We start from the raw sequence: 19263 nt of genomic DNA, 5'->3' as shown, positions 1-19263 counted from the left end.
CATTTTGATAGCATTCAGCCATGGCATTGAATTTCATGAGTGTGCTGTCACCTACCTGCGTAAAGTTTATGAATCGGAGCTCGTTCTACAATTTTATGAATGTTTCAGCAAGGTTTACGGAAAACAAATTTTGTTCAGAAAGTTTTGCTCGTCGGTGTCCTACCATACCCTTAGAAGTTTTTCGATTCTGAAAGGACTCCATAGGCATGCCTGCTTAGAACCAGTTTATTCAGACAAGTTCCTGAAACAGGTGAAATCTGCAACAGCAGTCGCTGTGATGGCAAGAGTGTGGCTTGTCAAATTGGGCTTTTCCAAGTTTGTTGCTGCTTAAGTTTGCAGGCTGGCATGTGTACTATTATGGAGCAGAAAAATTAGTTTCAACATGCTGAAATCTGCAATCAAAATAATCTCAATCCCTGGTGACTTATTTGAATAGGCTTGGTATTCAAAGCATCCACAGGCATTCATAACTGTTGGCAAGTGCATTGCGAGCATTGTTCAGTCCTGAGAACAGCAACATTGCTACATTTTTTTATTAAAAATTGTGTTTGACTTCTCTGAACCTTATGTGCATGAGCACTGATTCAAAGGATATACTGTATACATGTTTGGCAATTTTAGTGATTGCAATTGAAGCACCGAATGTGTAAAGCTGTAATATTCTTTGAATATCTCAGATGGAAGGTCAGAAGCCCCCTGCGCCCATTCGGGGAGTGCCAACTTCCTCCGTCAATGATGGTGGAGGCGATTCTGCAGAGTCTGCACAGGAGGGGCAAGAAGCTGCTCTTGACATGGAGGACTTGGTTCCTCGTACTGACATCAGGCAAGTTGTCACGCATGCTGCATGTAAGAACAATACCAGGCTGGACTGTCAAGTTCCTCATGTGGAACATTTATCAATATTTAGTTAGAAGAAAAAGAATGCCGGGCATGGTGGCTTAGCAGCTATGGTGTTGTGCTGCTAAGCACGAGGTTGTGCGATCAAATGCCAGGCGTAGCAGCTGCATTTCCATGGAGGCGAAATGCAAAAGCGCCAGTGTACCATGCATTGGGGGCACGTTAAAGATCCCCTGGTAGTCAAAATTAATTTGGAATTCCCCACTATGGTGTGCCTCGTAATCAAATTGTTGTTTTGGCAGATAAAACTCCAGAATGCAATTAAATACAAGAAAATAGAATCCGAAAGGCTTCATCGTTAGCTGCAGCCACATGAAGAAATGGACAATGAACCCAGAGAGCATAGCAGAAATCGTGTTTTATCGAATGAAGAAATAAAAGTTAGGGGTGTGTGATTATCAATTTTCACATATGAATACTTAGCTTCGAATGTCGAATAATGATATGCATGTGCATTTATTGGCAAGTGGGGTTCATTTGTTGCGTTGTAAGATTGCAATGTCAATATTAAAGAAAACTAGACTACTAAGCCGCTATACTCAAACGTTGTGTATTTGGCTCATGATAACTTGGATAATTTAGTAATTCCTACTAGCTGTCCTCACCAGCCTGTGCCTTATTGTACCGCATCAAATGCTCGTAAACTCGGAGGCATTTGACTTTGCGCCAGTCATGACTCATTGCACTTGCTGTCAAGAGATAAGCTCAAAATTGTGGGTGGCGCCGAAAAAAAAATACGCCCTTGCCATTCGCAAACCAGTGCCGCTTGATAGTAAGAGGCTGGCTTTTCCGCAAAGTTTAGGCGTTCAATGGCTAAGTGGACTTTACAGGCAAAATTCTGTTATGAAATTCGGCACAAAATCGCCCCAATATTATTAAACTAGATTCGAACTTTTCGAATATTTGCACACCCATAAGAAATTCAAGTTGTCGATAAGACCATACCACTTCCCGCAGGTGGAAGCCAAAAACACAGCATCCATGTTTTGTGTGTCGAACTTTACCATTTAAGCTACCATGGTGGCCATCCTTCTGTACATTGTCCTGGGCATTTGTGTGTAAGGAGTTGTAGCTTAGTTTGTTTCTCATGTCTTTGTCTGTGTCATGTTCTTTTGATTGTGAAGCATGGCTAATGTGCATATATCTCCAATGTTCAGCAAAGTTGCCTGCAACAACTGGTATTACAACTGGTATTTGGCTTGCCCACTGATAATTGCTGAAAATTTTGGGGCATTTATATTAACTAAATTCACTTTGCTCAGAATTTGGTTCCTGTGGAATGCTTCCTTTCCAGATTTGTTTGGTTGAACGACTCGCTGTGCCTCTCTTGTCCTTGTGTCGGTTGCTATTTCACTAATTCTCTTCACCTGGTACCTTTATTTATAAACATGAAGGGTTTTGCAATGTAATGGGTTTGTGCAAAGGAGTGCAAGACGGCAGACAGCATGCCCTTTTATTGTAGTTGATTGCCAGACCCCCATTGAATCATCCTTGATGCTCTCTGCTGCCAACTCATTGCAAAAATACTCTTGAGCAAAAATGCAAAGGTGTTTTAGCCTTACAGTAGACTTCGCAAGGCACTAATTTACCACCACAGTTCAATCTCTCTATAAATGTTACATCCAAGATGGAAATGTTTTCTTTGTATCCAATATTTGCTGCAATTGTACATGCTGGTGAAAAAGATGCTTTTGAAGAAAACAGGCAATTGGGTCTATGCAAGCAAGCTTATGTGATGTCTACGACAGCCCAACAAAGGGTCTCCTGTCAATTTTGATTGCCTATCAAATGCTTGCCATGCTGATAAAGGGCATGTCAACAATGCTAAATTGCAAACGCAATTCGCTGTCATTATTATGCGACCACGTAACCGGTGTGATGCTGGATCAACGCATTGGCTCTCTGGCTTGCATACCAAGCAAGCCAAGCCGTTGACCAAAAAGCACACGCACATCCAGAATGTGCTTTTTCAAGTTACTCTGGTCGAGTTGTTTGACATTTTTGCTACCAGAATACATACCTTGAGCTGCAGAGTGAAGAGATATTTGTTTCACTACATGTGGTATTGTCTCGGCTCTTGCCTTTTAAATTTCATTATAGCAGTAAAATACTTGATGAAATAAAGCATGGCCAGGCAAATTTTAGATTTATTTCCTTATATCTGGGTTCATTGTATTGAATTGTCACTGTAGGTTGAATATTGCACAAGGGATTGTTTTCCACCTCTGCTATGGGCTCACTGTCGCCCTTTGCTTTTTTCTCCCTCCGAGCAGTGGCCAATTGACTGAGTCTCTACTATCGGAGCTGTCGGACAAGAACTGGAAGGTTCGCCAGGAGGCTCTCCAGAAGCTGGCGGCCATCGTGGACCAGGCCAAGTTTGTTTGCCCGGAGCTGGGTGACCTGCCGACATCGTTGCGAGCACGACTACTCGACTCTAACAAGAATTTGGTGGGTGTGGCAGCCCAATTTGAAGGTTCACATGTTCCTCTCTGTACTTGAGTGTCTTGAGGTTTTGCAGCATCTGCATAGGCACTAATTAATTGTTCACATAAAAAAAAATCATGAGCCATTCCACGTTGTGAAGGTGAATGACCAGCAATAATGCACGACACAGAGGTGACCCAGAAATTGAACAAAGGTGCAAACATATTTTTGTTCTAATCTGTGATCAGCATGGCAATTGGGTACACACATGCATAGCCCTTTAAGCAATGGCTCATACCCCCATAAACACGGCCTCCCCATTACGGCAGAAAGGAAGTGAAATTCTACGCTGGAATGATGAGCGGCAATGGAGCCAGCTGCAGAAGACGAGGACGCTTGAACCATTGCTGCTGCTGATGATGGTTTTTGCACAACAGAGCCAGCTGTAAAAAACAACAACGAATGCGCGAGCAGTGGCACTGGCTCGTTTGCGCGGTTGGCACCGAGAATTTTATGGAAAGCCTTTCTAGGCTCATGGTGGAGTTCGTGTAAGCAGACCTGAGTGCCGGAGTGTCCGCCGAAGCATCATCACGCCATATGAAGACAGATTAAAGAACGAAAAATGATTGATAGTGACAGTGAATGATAATGTTATAATATGGATTGGTAGAGGTTAATAATGACTAGTAATGACTAATGTCTAGTAATTACTACTAATGACTCCGGAATGACCAATATGTCTAACAATGGCTTGTAATGACCACAAATGATTAGAAATGTATAGTAATGACTGCGAATGACTTGTAATGACTACTAATAACTACGAAATGACCAATATGTATAACGATGGCTTGTAATGACCACAAATGACTAAAATGCTTACTAGTGGGCAGTAATGACTGAAATGACTTGTGATGACTATGAAATGACCAATATGTCTAATGACAACTTGTAAAGACTACAACTGATTAGAAATGAATAAAAATGCTTGTAGTGAGCAGTAATGACTACAAAATGACCAATATGTCTAACGACAACTTGTAACAATTACGATTCACTAGAAATGACTCAAAATATTTAGTAATGACCAGTAATGACTGAAATTACCTGTAATAACTACTAATGACTGTGATGACATACATGTCTAACAACGACTTGTAATGACCACAATTGATTACAAATAAAAATGCTTAGTAGTGAGCAGTAATGACTAAAAGAAAAAAGAGAAAGAGGCAAATGCTAAGGGGAGGAAGAGGAGGCTTTGGCCGTTGCCCTCTCAAGAGAGATCCTAAGAGACCGTAATTTTTTTTAAAGTCCTTTTTGAAAAAGTTGTACAAAACATTTTTTCAAAAACATCTTACCCTTGTGCCTGGGACCTCTTTGGGTCCCACGTGTGACAAGGGTAGTTCAAGGGTGCGTTACAGGTCCTAAAGCCCACACGGGTATGTGCCATTGAGCTTGGACTCTTTTTGCACTATCACCAGGATCGGCCCACATCATGATTGGTTTTTGTCAGCATCTCGGACGCATATTTTTCCAGATCCTAGGCACAGAAAGCTTCGCTGTAAAAAAGCCTGCTTTGTTATGCTTGGAAGTAAGCAGAGGCTCAACCTGGAAACCTTTGTGCAATATTCCTGCACAGCAGTGCCCAGGTGCTTTACAATGCATTGCTCCATTGCATCCAAGCAAAAAATGTGTCCAAGATGTTGAAAAAAGGAGTGGCACCTGACTACAACAAAAAATGCCGAGCCAGTGGGGCTATGCTAATCCAGATACAATCAAATTAGGAAGATCCACTAGGCTTCAACAAAAGACGCTCCCTCCCAAATGACTCGCGTGATCAACCAATGGCCCTCAGTCCCCAGCAGCTGCAGAGCACCTGACCAAGGTGGTGGTCAGACCTGTAATGCAGTAGAGGGTGTTGCGCAGGACAGGGGTAATTGGAGATCGCAGGGACAGGCCTTCATCCTGCTGAGAACATAAAATAGGCTGGTGATGATCCATTGCATCAGCCTGACTCATCATTTTGGTTTGGGAACAGGATTTGGAAAAAGAAACTTTGGCATTTTCTTTCTTTCTTTTTTTTTTGCTATTGACAGTTTGCTCTATAGTAGCACAGTTTTGGAGGAATACAAAGTATTGCTAGTTGTATGTTGACTTTGTCTCTTTCATAAAAAAAGATAATGTGAATACTCCTGATTTAGGTCAACATACAGGCAGACCAGAAACTTGCACGAAGCCTGCGGCATTCATAGTGCCAACTATGCAGAACATTCTTTGCATTCAACTGAAAATTGATTGCTTGCTTCTGCTCAGAGTTCAATATGGCATCAGTTTCTAGTCATTTTTCTGGCCAAAGATGTAGAAGTGCAATCTTGTCTATGCAGTTGTGTTGCAATGTCGGGCAAGTGTACCAGGTGTGTCTGAATTAAAATACTGCCCCTCGCTCAAACAGGTGGTTGCAATATTGTAAAATGCTGATCGGACATCCGAAGCACAGCATTTCGAAGTTGTAAGCAAATTGTATGTAGTGTGGACTGTCAGTCAGTACTTGTGAAATGCTCCATTTAGGTGGTGCCTCGGATGTCTGGCTTTTGAGAACATCGCATTAACAGAAACAGTTGCATTGTCATCAAGAGTAATGACAGAGCCGACGAGGTGTGGGATTTCTGCAGTAGCTGATAGATGAGGTGGTTCAGACTTTGGGATTTGAGGGGGCAGCTACTTATATTCACTCAACTTACTCACAGCAAATGCACTGACCTACCAAAGTGAGCTTATTCAGTATTTCTCTTAGTATCTCTTTCACTGTGCGGAGATTGGTTTATACAAGGCTCACCCAACGAGCGACAGTCGGGAAAGGGCACGCTGCTCCTCCACTCCTCAATGCAGAAAGGCACTACGGCAAGGTTTGTCGACTCTCTGACATGGTGCAGAGAAGGCTGCAGAGCCGAATCGCCATCACACACAGGTTTATTAACCCAAGATACAGCACAGTGCGACAGTCACGGTGCTTACAGGCAAAGGCTTGCTGCAAGACCAATCAAGTGCGCGTGCCCACTACGCTAGGGCTAACCGGATAGCAGCCCATGAAGCGCGAAAACAAGGAGTTGGGAGAGCAAAGGTCCCATGTAACCACCTCCTTGTGGGCCTGTGAGCCTCTGCCACGGCGACGAAGAGCTCAGTGGAAGAGAGCTCATGTGGAGAGGGTGCCTGGGGCTACTGTTTGGGCGGCCAATCGGGGCATGTCCCAGTGACGTATGCTCTTGCAGTGACTTGACCCCAGGAGGAAAAAGCACTGGTTTATGCGAGAAATTAGCACCAGCGTGCTAGCTGTGTCTGCGATGTAGCCATCATGGCGGCAGTTCCTGAAGATCAAGTTAAGCACAATGCACCAGCTGGCGGACAAGGCACAGGAAAGCATCTTGATTCCTACAGCTGGGAACAGAATTGAGTGTGTGCATTACTTGTAATGCATTGTCCATTTGGAAAAATTGCAGACTAGGCTCATTTCAACTTCTCGTCATAGTTGTACAGTTCTGATTAGTGTAATTTTGGTCTGTGTTCCTGTCTTGCAGGCTATCCAGGCCCTGAACATATGCCAGTGCCTGGGTGCAGCCCTAGGTCCCCACTGTGGACCCTATGTTCGTACTCTTGCACCTGGCATGTTTGTTACGCTGGGTGACAGCAAGGTGAGTCTCTGACAGCTTTCATTTTGGAGGGGGCCTTGTCATATGCAATCACTGACATTGGCATTTAATGCTCACTTTTCTTGTACTCGGGGTATGCTTGCACTTACGTGCATAAACAGCACAAGCACTTAGAAACTGTGTTATCCTATGATTGTAAATCATGTAGCGCATCGGGCAGTGGGCATTATACCATGCCTTAACAAGTCACAGGGTGTTTACCAACCAGGAAAACTGGGAATCCTCAGGGAATTTGAATAATCTGGAAATACTCGGGGAAAACTTGGGAAATTTGTGCTTCTATCAGGAGAAAATTAGCTGTAATTTTATTGAAAGGAAATGAAAATCACGTTAATTCTGGCTTTAGTCAGAAGAATCGCAACGAATCGTCATTGATGCCATGTTGTCGAGCCGAGGAGTTGCCGGAGTACAGTTAACGACAGATTTTCTAGACACACAATTTTTCGTACATGCCCGATAATTCACACAGCATAAGAACGTCTGAAATTTAGGACGCAAGAACACTTCACCGTTCGATATTTCTGACTTTTTGCCGTGACTACAGTTCCGAAAGGGCATTAATCAAAGCTACCAACGCCACCATTTTGATTATCTCACTGCCTCGAACTGGCGCTCTCGTACGCAGATGCGCTGGCCGCTGTGGCCACCACCGTGGCAACACCGGGCCTAGCTGCTTCTATGTTCGCTATTAAGCTTCTTGCCATGTGGTGCCATGTTTTTCATTGAAAGAATTCGCCCCTGTCAGCAATGGCACTGACTCCACCTTTGTAATCCTCGCGATTGGCTTCAAAGCTCTGTAAGCACAACGTGTTTTCGAAAGTCAGCTTTGCTTCAATACAGAAGTTCTATGTGCTGAAGCATATGCATAGTAATGCGGTGAAGTTTCATAAGCCTGGGAAAGGGCAATTGTCAAGGGACACAGTATGTATTCCTTAATTATACATGCATCCACCCTCATCTCATGTCACAGTATGAGTACCGATATGCCTAATAAGTGTACTGGCAGGCCTTCAGGGCTCTTTTGGTCATGCCTGTGTGGCAGTTTGAGCCCTTAAGGGCAGTTAAAGACATGCAATCACTTTTTTCTGGACTGCCCGATTTTTAGGATGTTCTTGCGGTCCCTAGGGAGTCTGAAAAATCGGACGTTGACTGTACAAATGACCAAAAGGATGCTTCAAATGGTCCGTGGGGCGAATGCGCTGCGGAAGGAGGACAAGAACGGAAAGGACCTACACATTAAGGAATGAATGGGAAAGGAAGCATGCCACCGCCTCTTTGAAGGAGCTTGAGCTCAAAAAACAAAGTGTTGGCTCATGCCGAGATGCAGGTGTCCTTCACCCAAACCAAAATAAACTCTTTAAAGCAGTGAAACTCAACACTGAGCTGCTGTGTACGGGCTAAGAGTATGTCAGGACAGCTGAGGTTGACTTTCCAGCTGCTGAGAGAGAATCTTAGTTCTGACAAAATTCAGGCCTCATACCGATGAGCTTGCTATCAGTTGATAGAAATAGCTCATATTCGAAAATATTTACTTTTGTATGCATCTCCTTTTCTATTTGAAAATGTTCGACTCGATTTGGAATGAGTTTTGCAATTTTCTTTTAGAATATTTTATTCGCTGTGCCATTTACTAACACCTTCCTTCTGTTTTCTTTTTGAATAAAATAAATATTACTCCTTACTATTTAAAATGGAGTAAGTCTTACTAGAGAATGATAGCATCAGGCAACATGGTGTCAGCCCATCTTTACATTAAACAGTTCTGTTTCATTCAGGGAATTTTGTAAAGGCACACAGGGAAACCTGGAAAACTCGGGGAATTTGGAAATGTCAACTTGGTAGAATCCCTGAGTGAGCAAGTTGCGCATGTGCGAGAGAGGGAACTAAAGCACACAGATTTCAGATTCTTTGGCATTTGGCTATTAAATCGCACCGACCGTGACACTGGCACGATGCGGACGGCACCGGCTATAGGCAGAGGGGTGATCTAGTCACTCTGTGAGCAGTCCCTTCGTCTGTCATGCAGATTGGCCTTATGATAACCCACCTGCCATAAAGTTCAGATAGCCCTTCTGTATTCTGGAGAAAAACAGAAAGGTAAAACTTTCTATGCAAAAATAAAACCCGAGAACCTCATTGGCATTCGGTATAACAGAAAGTCACTAATTCATTAATTTGACAGGGGGGGAAAAAAGCCATTGATTCTATTAAACAGAAATTCTATTGATTAAATTTTTTTTTCTAAACTCTCGTACACTAGAACTGAGCTGTAATCAATGCCGGCATATGAATTTGGTGCTCCCTTTAATAAGAGTGGACTGTCTTGTATATATTGATCTATATGTACCCAAGTTACGATAGCTTACTTTCATTCTTGTTACACAATGCTAGAAGACTCCTGAGCATGTGCGTGTGCCGAAAGTTCATAAGCATTAAAGTTATGAGAACTTTTCTATATTCGATTTAATGTTTGGCTTTTCTTTCTTGATTTGGTTCGATATTTAATTAGAAATCTACTATTTGGTATTCGCAGTTCGTAACCTTCTTTTTCATGCCTAAAGGCTTGCTGGTGATGGGCTGCAATGTGTTCTTGCACGTTAGTCGTTGTTTTAAGAGACAACAGAGATAGAATTACTGAAGTTGTTTGTCAGTAAGGACATTTTCCTCTTCATGAACGGAAAACAAAATTGTGTGATTGTGCCAGCTTACAAATTCTAAAAAAAGTTTTCCAAAACCAGATAAATTTTGGGTTATGTTGGTTTGGTTGTGCAAGTGCGCAAGCACACCCAAGTTATTGGTTATTTGCAAATACACTTTGCAAGCAAGATAAGTAATCTTAGCTCTGTGGCTATCTTCTGCTACAGTGATTAACTGCAAATACTGTCCAAGTTCATATATTCCTAATATGCTTGTAATTGTGGAAATAGCTGGTGTTCTTATCGAAAGGAAAATAAACATGAAAAGTATTGTTTGTCATTGTTTCGTGTACTAAAAGCCTTTGTTGTGCAGAATGGCAATTGCACAGAATAAATGTCGTTGGGCAGGCGTCATCGTCAATGATACTTTGGTAATGGGCCACAATAGTAGGCAGTTGTGCATTGTCATTTGAGCATAGATTGACTTGCCATCATCAGTACAACATACACCCAAGTGTTGAAACTGTGCACTACAAGCCATTTGGTGAAACCGCAACAGACATATATCTGGCATATGTTGGGGCCATTGGTGCCATTCAGCATCACCTAGTATCGGAAACAATATGACGAGATAGGCCATTCATCTGAAAACTTTTTGTGCGCAAACAAACGGACGAAGAATAAGGGCAACACAAGGACGAGCGCTCGTCCTTGTGTTGCCCCTAGCGCTCGTCCTTGTGTTGTCCCTGTTCTTCGTCCCTGTTTGTTTGCACACAAAAAGTTTTAAGATGAATCTGTTCCAACTAGGTCGACTCGCAGTTATGAGATAGGCCATGTTGTTCCCAGTGCAAACATAATAAGCGACTCTAAAAGTATGAGGAAAGCAAAATCGTAAATCAAGACTAACTTGCGTGCCTTTGGTTTTGTGACCAATCGTGGCGAACAGTGGGTTGTACACTAGTATAAGATTTATAAAGTAAAAAGTTGTTTTTCGTTTTTGTTATTTTGCAAAATTTGTGTAAGAGCCCCTCGATAGATTTATAATGTTGAAGGTGGAAAGCTGTTTCATGCTTTATATACACCTAAGCCACTATTGTAGTATCTTATGGTTGAGACACTTCAATGCACATGCACATGTAGAAAATGAATAGAGAATTTGTTCCTTGTTGTTTGGGCACTTCATAACGAGTTCATACTTGTACTGAAAGTTGTACCAGTGTTTGTGGTGTTATGCGAAGCCACACACTATGATCTTCTGGCTAAGTATGACACGCACACAAAATACGTTGACGGCTTGCTCTTCCACCAGAACATGGTTCGTGCGGCTGCACTTTCCTGCCTCAACGAGTGGTCTTCACATGCCAGCCTGGGGACCTTCTTTGAAAACGAGATGCTCAAGGACGCGCTTAAGGCAGAAAACCCCCTGCTTCGATCCGAGGTGAGCTCTTTGATTTTCTCTCGAGTGTCTTGCACTCTTGGACCGACATTTGTTGATGCATACTCTTTTATTATTCCTTGGAATCGTATATTTTTAAAGAAAGCTTTAAATTTCTATAGGAGATAAATTTTGGGCCCTAACATCCCGAAACTACACAGAGGGTCATGAAGTATGTCGTAGTGGATGGACTCCGAATTAATCTCTTTTTGACCATCTGGGGTCAAAAAAAAATTGCGGTACACAAGCATTTTTACATTCCACCCCTTTTCGTTATGTGGCTGTGGTGGTCGAGAATCAAATCGACGACTCCTTGTGCTCAAGTGCAATGCCATCACCACTGAGCCACCGCGGCAAGTCTGAATTTCTCCACGATAGCCATCTCGCCTCGCCAATACACTGGCCCCTGTCAGAAGTTGCATTCAATAATGGAGCTTCACCTTGCAACTGATCTAGCAACAGCAAGGTAACTTTTAGGTGGCTACACCTTAGTTCCTTGAATCAACGAATCAATCAGGTCTTTAATAATTACAATTAAGTGCAAGCAAAATGATATACAGACAGGACCCCACACTTGGGAGCTTTGATGGGCGCACAGATTAAGAAAAACTTTTTTTTTTTTTTCGTAGCAACAATCTCGGAAAGCAGGTGAATAAATAAAATGGCAATTGTAAGCAAAACACACTTTTTTTTTAAGTACTTCTCTATCTAGTGCCCGGAGGGTATCTTCAGATATAGGTGTCATAAAGAATACCTAAAAGCTAAACCTTTAAACCAGTAGCAAATGGCAAACAAAGCACACTAAGCAAACCGGAAGACCAAAATTAGTACTAGTATGTTGTAAAAGAACATACAGATGGTCACTAATATCCAAAACATTATAGTAAATAAACTTCAAGCGTACATAGTGTTTGAATGCATGAAATGATGTTATTGAGCTTCAGCTGTTTTCTAGTTTGAAGAAATTAGACATGCTGAATAGGGAACAACAAGCATTCACTTCACTAGCTAATCCGAAAGGTTGGCTTAGTCGCTATGGCACAGGAGTTTAATTCCCAGTTGCAGTAGCCGCATTTAGATGGAGTCAAAACGCAAAAAAGCTCTGGCACTTAATTTGGGTGCACACTGTACTGCGCACAGTGAAGAACACTAAGTGGTCAAAAGTAATCTGTAGCCCTCCATTATGGTGTCCGCTGTGGCACTGTAGTCGGGGGCATCGGGCCCTTCAATTCAATTACGCTAATATAGGCAACCGTGCGACTCTTTCCTGTTGGTCGCGGGATTGAATTCCGGCTGTGGCGGCCGAATTTCGATGGGGGCGAAATGCGAAAACACCCATGTGCTTAGATTTAGGTGCAGGTTAACCCTTTGAGGATCGATTTTTTTCGCCATATGCGACTGCCCAGGGTCGATATTTTTTTATTGCAGATTCCAATTCTTCTTAGGAAGTTGTGTCGAAGAAATTTACTGTAATTTTTCTATGGTGACAGTGAAGTGAGAAAAAATAATTTGCATTAGTGTATATGTACTCTTTGTTCATGAATAACAACAATAAAAAAAGGAAATAAACTAAATAAATAAATAATTCGAAATTTGATGCATTGTTATAGTTCAAGGCTTTGAAAATGCGCACACGAAAATATTTTGCAAGACTCAAATGTTCCTGCTCTTACACTAATATGTACATCCATACCATAATCGTACTGCATAGGTGCGCTCACTCAAGAAAACTGTGTGGTTGTGTGCCCCTCAAAAAAAGCAAAACGTGTGACAAACTTCCGCTAATCTTCATCTTATCACCAACCAGAGGCAATTAGATTTCGCGCGTCTCCACACACACACAAAAAAAGCAACAGAAATGCATGCATAGTGGCACCCTTCCTATGCCCGAGAAACAAGCGGTCGCCCTTTGAGAGCGATTACTAATGAGATAACTATAAGTTTTGTAAGTGCAAGAAGCCGAAACCGCCCGCGGAACAAAACCCAAACCACCACCCGCCCGTGCGCTTGCCAATGCACGAGTGGTAGTATATAGACGCACGGGAGCTGAACGAGCACTAAAACAAACCATGCAACGAAAACTGAGAGAGGGAGGAGCGCGAAAAAAATTCCTAGTATTCCCACATAGTGGCAGCACATGACAGAAAAAAAAAAGTTACGAAATTGGTGCGCTTTTTAAACATATAGACACCGCCGTAAATATACGGCATCGACCATTTCGGACTTTGTTTGCGGCACCGTATATTTGTCATTGACCCTCAAAGGGTCAAAGAACCCCAGGTGGTCCAAATTTCCAGAATCCTCCACTACGGCGTGCCGCATAATCAGAAAGTGGTTTTGGCACATACAGCCCCATAATTTAATAAAGGCTCTCTCCTGTTAAATCTCCACAGTCTTGATGGGGTGTGTGTGTTGTGCATGTGCTATGTGTTGGGTTGTTGTGCTTGCACGATGCATTCGTTGGTAGGACCTAGTATCGCTTGTAGTCAAGGGTGCTGCAAAAATTCAATGTCTTGTCTTGATACAAAAAGTGACAAGCGGCTTTTGTCTGCCTTAGTCTGACCAAGAAATCCGTACAGGCTTCGAAACGGCAGTTTCTTCCACCTTGACTTCGTCACTGGTGTCACCTTTTTATCCATCACATAACGGTGTTCTCTGGTGTGTAGATATTGCTCATACAGTAGTGCAAACTTTCCTCCTCGCTACCCATTGTGGCAGCTAATAGGCTCTCCATTTTCATAACTGCCAAGTCTTCCAAATTTTTCATAATGTTTACGAATTTGAGCTCATTTTATGAATGTTGCGTCAATATCTCCAAAAAATAAACTCTGCTCATGTTCAAGGTTAACTCGTCTTCTACGAACCTTCCATTGGGGATCTTCTAATGGTGAGAGGACGCAAGAGGGTTACTTTCTTCGAGCAAGTTTATACAGGCTAGCTACGGAAGCTGCGATATCAACAACAGAAAAGTCATTGTGGTAAAAAAAAAAGCAATGTTTTCCTTATCAGTGCTTTTGGTTCCAAGTTTGTTTTGTGCTGTATCTAATGGTTATTAGCGTATGTATTCGTTAAAAGGCACATGCTCGGGCAGACTTGTTAAAAATTTGCTGTTTCCCCCCACACTCGATATCTGATTCGTGGGACCTTACGAATTTTAATGGTGGCAGGTATGCATTTCATTGCCGAGCACAAGGCTGTAGGTTTGATTCTTGGCCACTGCAGTCTCATTCAAACGGGGTCGGTATGTAGTTCTTTAGGGGCCTTTTAAGGGGACATTGAATTCAAAAATAATTTGAGCTGTAAGTGTAAAATTATCTTTCTGTAATCCCAAGAGATCCCCTATTACCATGATAGAAGCGTTCATAAGCTCAGCTAGAAAAGATGCGAAAAAAATGAAGATGGGTGGCAAACACTGCCTTAGAAGATCCTGCACCATCTTGCCACAATTTTGTAGGTTTTGACACTGTCCGTTCAGGTCTAGACAATTTCTTTAAGTAACCGTTGAACCTAGTTGTTCATTACAAGCTGATATTGGTGAGAAACATCCTCGATTTATTTCCTTGTGTTTATCTTCGTTTTATCAGTGTTTGACTGTACAGACAAGTTGTGGAGCAGCGGTGTAACTTTCATTTGAAAAAAAAAAAAGAGCTGTGCATAATTTTCTTTTCTTAATTTTCACCAACTCTATCATATGATGTATGTGTGTATATGTGGGTGTATGTTCTTCCCACTCCTCTTTGCAACGCTTTGTGCCGTTAGAGTAAATAAATAAAATCAACTCCGAACTTTTGCAACCAGGGTTGCAAAGCAATCACAACCTGCTTAACCTTCCTGCCCTTTATTTTATTTTTCTCTTCTTTTGTAGCTTGGATAGTTAATTCAGCTTGGTAGCTGATTTATTTCGGGATTGCCTTTCTTTCCTTTTATGGTTTTCTACAGATACTTTTCTCTGCCAGACACAGCCGTCCTCATATCCTGTGACCGCATAACACATGCCCATTCATGCGTGAACCTTGCTCGGGGGGCTTTGTTTAGACTCCAAAACAAAAGTGATACACGTAATGGCGGTGTGCAGGGGCACGTCAAAAAGCACTGGTTGCAGCCCTTGAATCTCGGGAGTAGCCATTTCTTTTACTGCTTGCATTATATTTTGTGCTCCAGCAAAGGTTTGTTATGTGAATAACGGCATGTTTCTCTTTTAGAGCCACACGAAGCCAACAGACAATGAAGCCAGGAAAAAATAGACGAAATTAACTGTTATAAAGGGTACTGTCACTAGAGCACTTGTTGGGGTAGTAGATGAGCACTGGGGAGGACTGTTCGAACCACACCTAGAGCTAAAGCCATTGCTATTTGGATTACTGCAGTAGCTATGGGCGTTAGTTTTTCAGTTAGAATAACAGATGCAAAGGTAACACTAGCAATTTCTTGAATAAAGGTTGCTTGAACCACAGAGCAACCTAGTGGGCCTTGTATATCCACTACAGTGACTTGAGGGCTATGGTGTTGTGCTGGTAACACAATGTCACTGTTTTGTTTTCTGGCTACTGTGACTGCATTCCAATAAGTCATGTCTGAAACATGACAACTATGATGTGTTCCCAGCTTCTGCGATTCTTTCTGGCACTTGCAGTACACAAATGCATCACAGCGTGTACGATTTGGAAATGCTTCTGTGCTGAGATTTCAGTGCATGCTGAAGAACTGCAAATGGTAAAAATCCCTATGAAGCTCCCCCCCTCTCCTGAAGCATGCATGCACGCACACACACATGCACACGCACCATGACTTGGCGATGTGAAAGCCCTTGCATTATTTTTGGGGTTGTATGTAACTTCGCTGACTTGTTTTGTACAGTCGGCACATTCTACAAAAAAAAGGAGGAAGCTCACTTTAAAAAACAAATGTGTGCTAAATAATATTTCTCTTTTACTTTTTTTGTTCTATGTTTGCACTATTCTCTTTCCTACCTATGAACAGAGTACCCCAGCAAAAACTGTTTTGAAGCAGGATGCATGGCTTGTTGTGTACTGTGCCTAGACTGTGTGGCAGGGAGCCTATTCTTTTTTTGCTTTTCGCATACTCAAAACGATCTTCGCTCTTCAATGCAAACAAAAGAGGGAAGTATGCTGTCGGAAAGTATGACGCAGGGCCTTCCTTTTCCTGTCACCTTGAATGTTGTTTCTTGCAGTTGTTTGGCTGGCTAGCAGAGCGGCTGGGTGCGTGCGACGCCAAGGGAGTGCCCGGTGCAGAGCTTGCATCGTGCCTGCCCCAGCTTTACCAGTGCCTGGAAGACCGTAGTGGGGAGGTCCGTAAGAAGGCTCAGGACCTGCTTCTTCCGTGCATGCTTCACCTTGGCTACGAGTCTATGGCACGGGCCACATCCAAGCTCAAGGCTTCCTCCAAAACACTAGTCATGGCTCAACTAGACAAGGTGGGTGGCATCATGCCTCCTCCTTTTTCATCCTTTCCAATACGCTACCTGAGTTGAAATAGTTTGTCTGTGTACATTTTTGCAGTGATGTTTTACCCGGCATTAGTGCAGTAGGCAAGAGTATTAGCTTCAGCTGAACATTGCTTACGGTCTGCTCAACTCTCATTTTTACACTCGAGCTCTCAGAGAACAGTGATTTCACACGCAAGTGACACTTACTCAGCTTGACTGTAAAACTGCAACAAAGCCAAGTGGATGCACCACCCCTCGGCAGGGGAGTGAAAGGCAGCAGTCTGCGTCCTGCTGCTGGCATGAGCGTTTGCGCACGTGTACTAGCGATCTTGTTGAACAGCTGCATGCAGATTCTAAAGATGCACCCATTTCAGCACAACAAACTACAAATGTTAAGTTGACTCTTGATTGGCTTGATTCTGCCGATGTGTTTGAGCATGGCATCTTTCTGATGTGAAAATGGGATCATGTTACTGTAGTGCTGCCGGTTTTTAGGAAATGGGCATGTATGCAAATTGCAAAACAGAAATATTACTAAAAACATTGGGCGCTGCACAAAATATTTGATTGAAAAAGTTGTGGTCACTGACCAACCCTAAGGGAAAAATGGATGTTTCGGAACTCAAGGGGGAGGGAGGGGGGAAGGGGGTTCTGTTTTCACACACGCAAAAGTGTGAACAAGGATGGGTTTTGAAACGTTTTTAACCTTGGCTTGGTTGGTGACTGCAACATCTTTTATCATGTTACCTGACCAGATGACCTTTCATTGAACCGTTGATTAAAATAGTTCGAAATGTTGAGTTTCTTTTCACCCACTTTTTCATTGTGGTCACTAGGCACAGTTGTAAAACCACTCAATCATGAAATTCATGCATGAAGCAGTCAATGTTGGAATTCTTGCATTGTTCTGCACAACGAAATTGTATGATCGCAGAATTTGTGTCAGCATTATTTGTGTGGTCTAGCTTTACTGTAACAATGCATGCATTAGAAGCAAGAAGCTGTGTGCAGGAATATGCCATTTTTTGTCAGCCCATTGAAGCAGCATTGGACTTGTTTTGCATAACAAGTAGGTCGCCTGGGAAACCATGACTGTTGATGGCTGCCCACCATCACATTGGCTGAGGCGTTTACAATGCCTGCAGCATTAGATGCTTCTGACTGTTAACCAATTAACTGCCACAACCAAATTGCGAAACAAATTTAAGAAGTGCAAAAAAATGTTTTAGACCTCATTGTGTATTATTTTCTTGTCAAAATTACAAGGAAGTGAACACTTACACATGTGCAAAAATTACCAAATATCCACAACGAATTGAACCCGTCAATAGCACCAGAGGATGCTCATTCTGATGGCGAGTTCTCTTGTCATTGGCAGTGAAGGGGCTAAAGGAGTACCGACATGACATTTTTGAATTGTTACTTTTTGCATTAAATGAAGGTCACGACCCTTGAAAAGATACTGGAAAGCATAAGAGCCTCCAAATGAACTATATTGCAGGTTTCTATGAACTAGCTTTGGTTCCAGTACCCAAGCGGTGGACAAGTGGTGATACGCTGGCTCATCTCGTTTCTGTGCTTGCTAGGGCTGCCACACATGAGCATAGCCAGACGATACACTCACCGCGCTCTTGTTTATTTATGAGCAACGTCATCATACTGGGAAAAATTTGCTGACATTGTGTAGCGACATGAATTTAGCGTGACATCTCAAAGTTCTGAAATGCCAGACCTGGTGTTACCAACAGTTATTAAGGTCAAGTTACATCTTATTTCCCAACTTTCATATTCGATAAGTACAGTCGAACCTCGATATATCGAACAGCGCGGTGATCGAAAATAGTTCGATATAGCCAGAATTCGATATATAAAATCACGTAGAAAACGCGTCAAAAACTAGCACAAATCAATCAATGAACCAATCGTGGTGCAATAGATACTCACAAGAAGCTTCAAACAAAGTATTTATTTAGTTCGCCAAAAGTACTGAAGCAGCGTAGCCTGCTTCATATTGACAACCGCGTGCTTGACCACGGCATCCTCAACATAGTCCAAACGGTCCACAAGATACAGTCCTGTGCCTTCTATTGCGCCGCAGTAGTGGCGTACAACGGCCAAAGCAGCTACAGCCTCAGTTGCAGTCAGGAGCGGGGCAACATCAGCGCTTGCTGGATCAGCCTCGGCAGCGTCTTCGTTTGGCCGCTCAGCAGTCACTTCTGCCGCGATCTCCACGTCTGTTAACTCCGCCACTGTTCCGGTGCTGTCGTCGCCGCCAACGAAGCCCTCAATGCACATGCTGTGTGGCTCAGCACCGACAAAGCGCTCCAACTGGCTTCACGGCTGTCTCGATCACGCGCGCACGGCGGGGGCAAGCCTCGCCGTGCGCGCATAGGTGCGCGTGTGATCGAGGCGGCCGTGCTGGCTCCAAGCCGCCGCGTGTGTACGCCGCTACGTTCAAATAGCGCCCTCGGCGCAACCGATGTGGGCAGCTGTCGTACGCAGCAGTCCGGAACGCTCATCGCACCGCCACTATCTCCAAGATAGTTGCGGGAAAGCTCGCCTCCTGTCAACAGAGTGCACTTGGTCTGGGGCGGCGGAGTTCGATATATCCATTTTACATCTGGCCCCGTTCGAAATAAAGAATTAAAAATGCATGCGATTTTCCACGTGATATAGAAAGTGTTCGATATACGCAATAATTCGATATATCAGTGT

The 19263-nt window shown here is 43.0% G+C and overlaps 1 protein-coding gene across 7 annotated transcripts in view; it reads left to right on the top strand.

Moving 5' to 3' along the window:
- Positions 1-19263, top strand: part of LOC135900644 (cytoskeleton-associated protein 5-like) — a 108882-nt gene that overhangs the window by 21811 nt on the left and 67808 nt on the right. For all 7 annotated transcript variants that reach the window (XM_070535597.1, XM_070535596.1, XM_070535602.1 and 4 more), the window contains exons 10-14: positions 678-823; positions 3171-3345; positions 6900-7013; positions 10977-11105; positions 16294-16536. In XM_070535597.1, coding sequence (XP_070391698.1) covers positions 678-823; positions 3171-3345; positions 6900-7013; positions 10977-11105; positions 16294-16536 — 807 coding nt within the window. The remainder of the gene's footprint in view (positions 1-677; positions 824-3170; positions 3346-6899; positions 7014-10976; positions 11106-16293; positions 16537-19263) is intronic.

Source organism: Dermacentor albipictus, chromosome 3 (genome assembly GCF_038994185.2).
Source record: "Dermacentor albipictus isolate Rhodes 1998 colony chromosome 3, USDA_Dalb.pri_finalv2, whole genome shotgun sequence".
Lineage (NCBI taxonomy): Eukaryota > Metazoa > Arthropoda > Arachnida > Ixodida > Ixodidae > Dermacentor > Dermacentor albipictus.
Note: the sequence above shows the minus strand (reverse complement) of the source record. Positions and strands in the feature narration are given on the sequence as shown.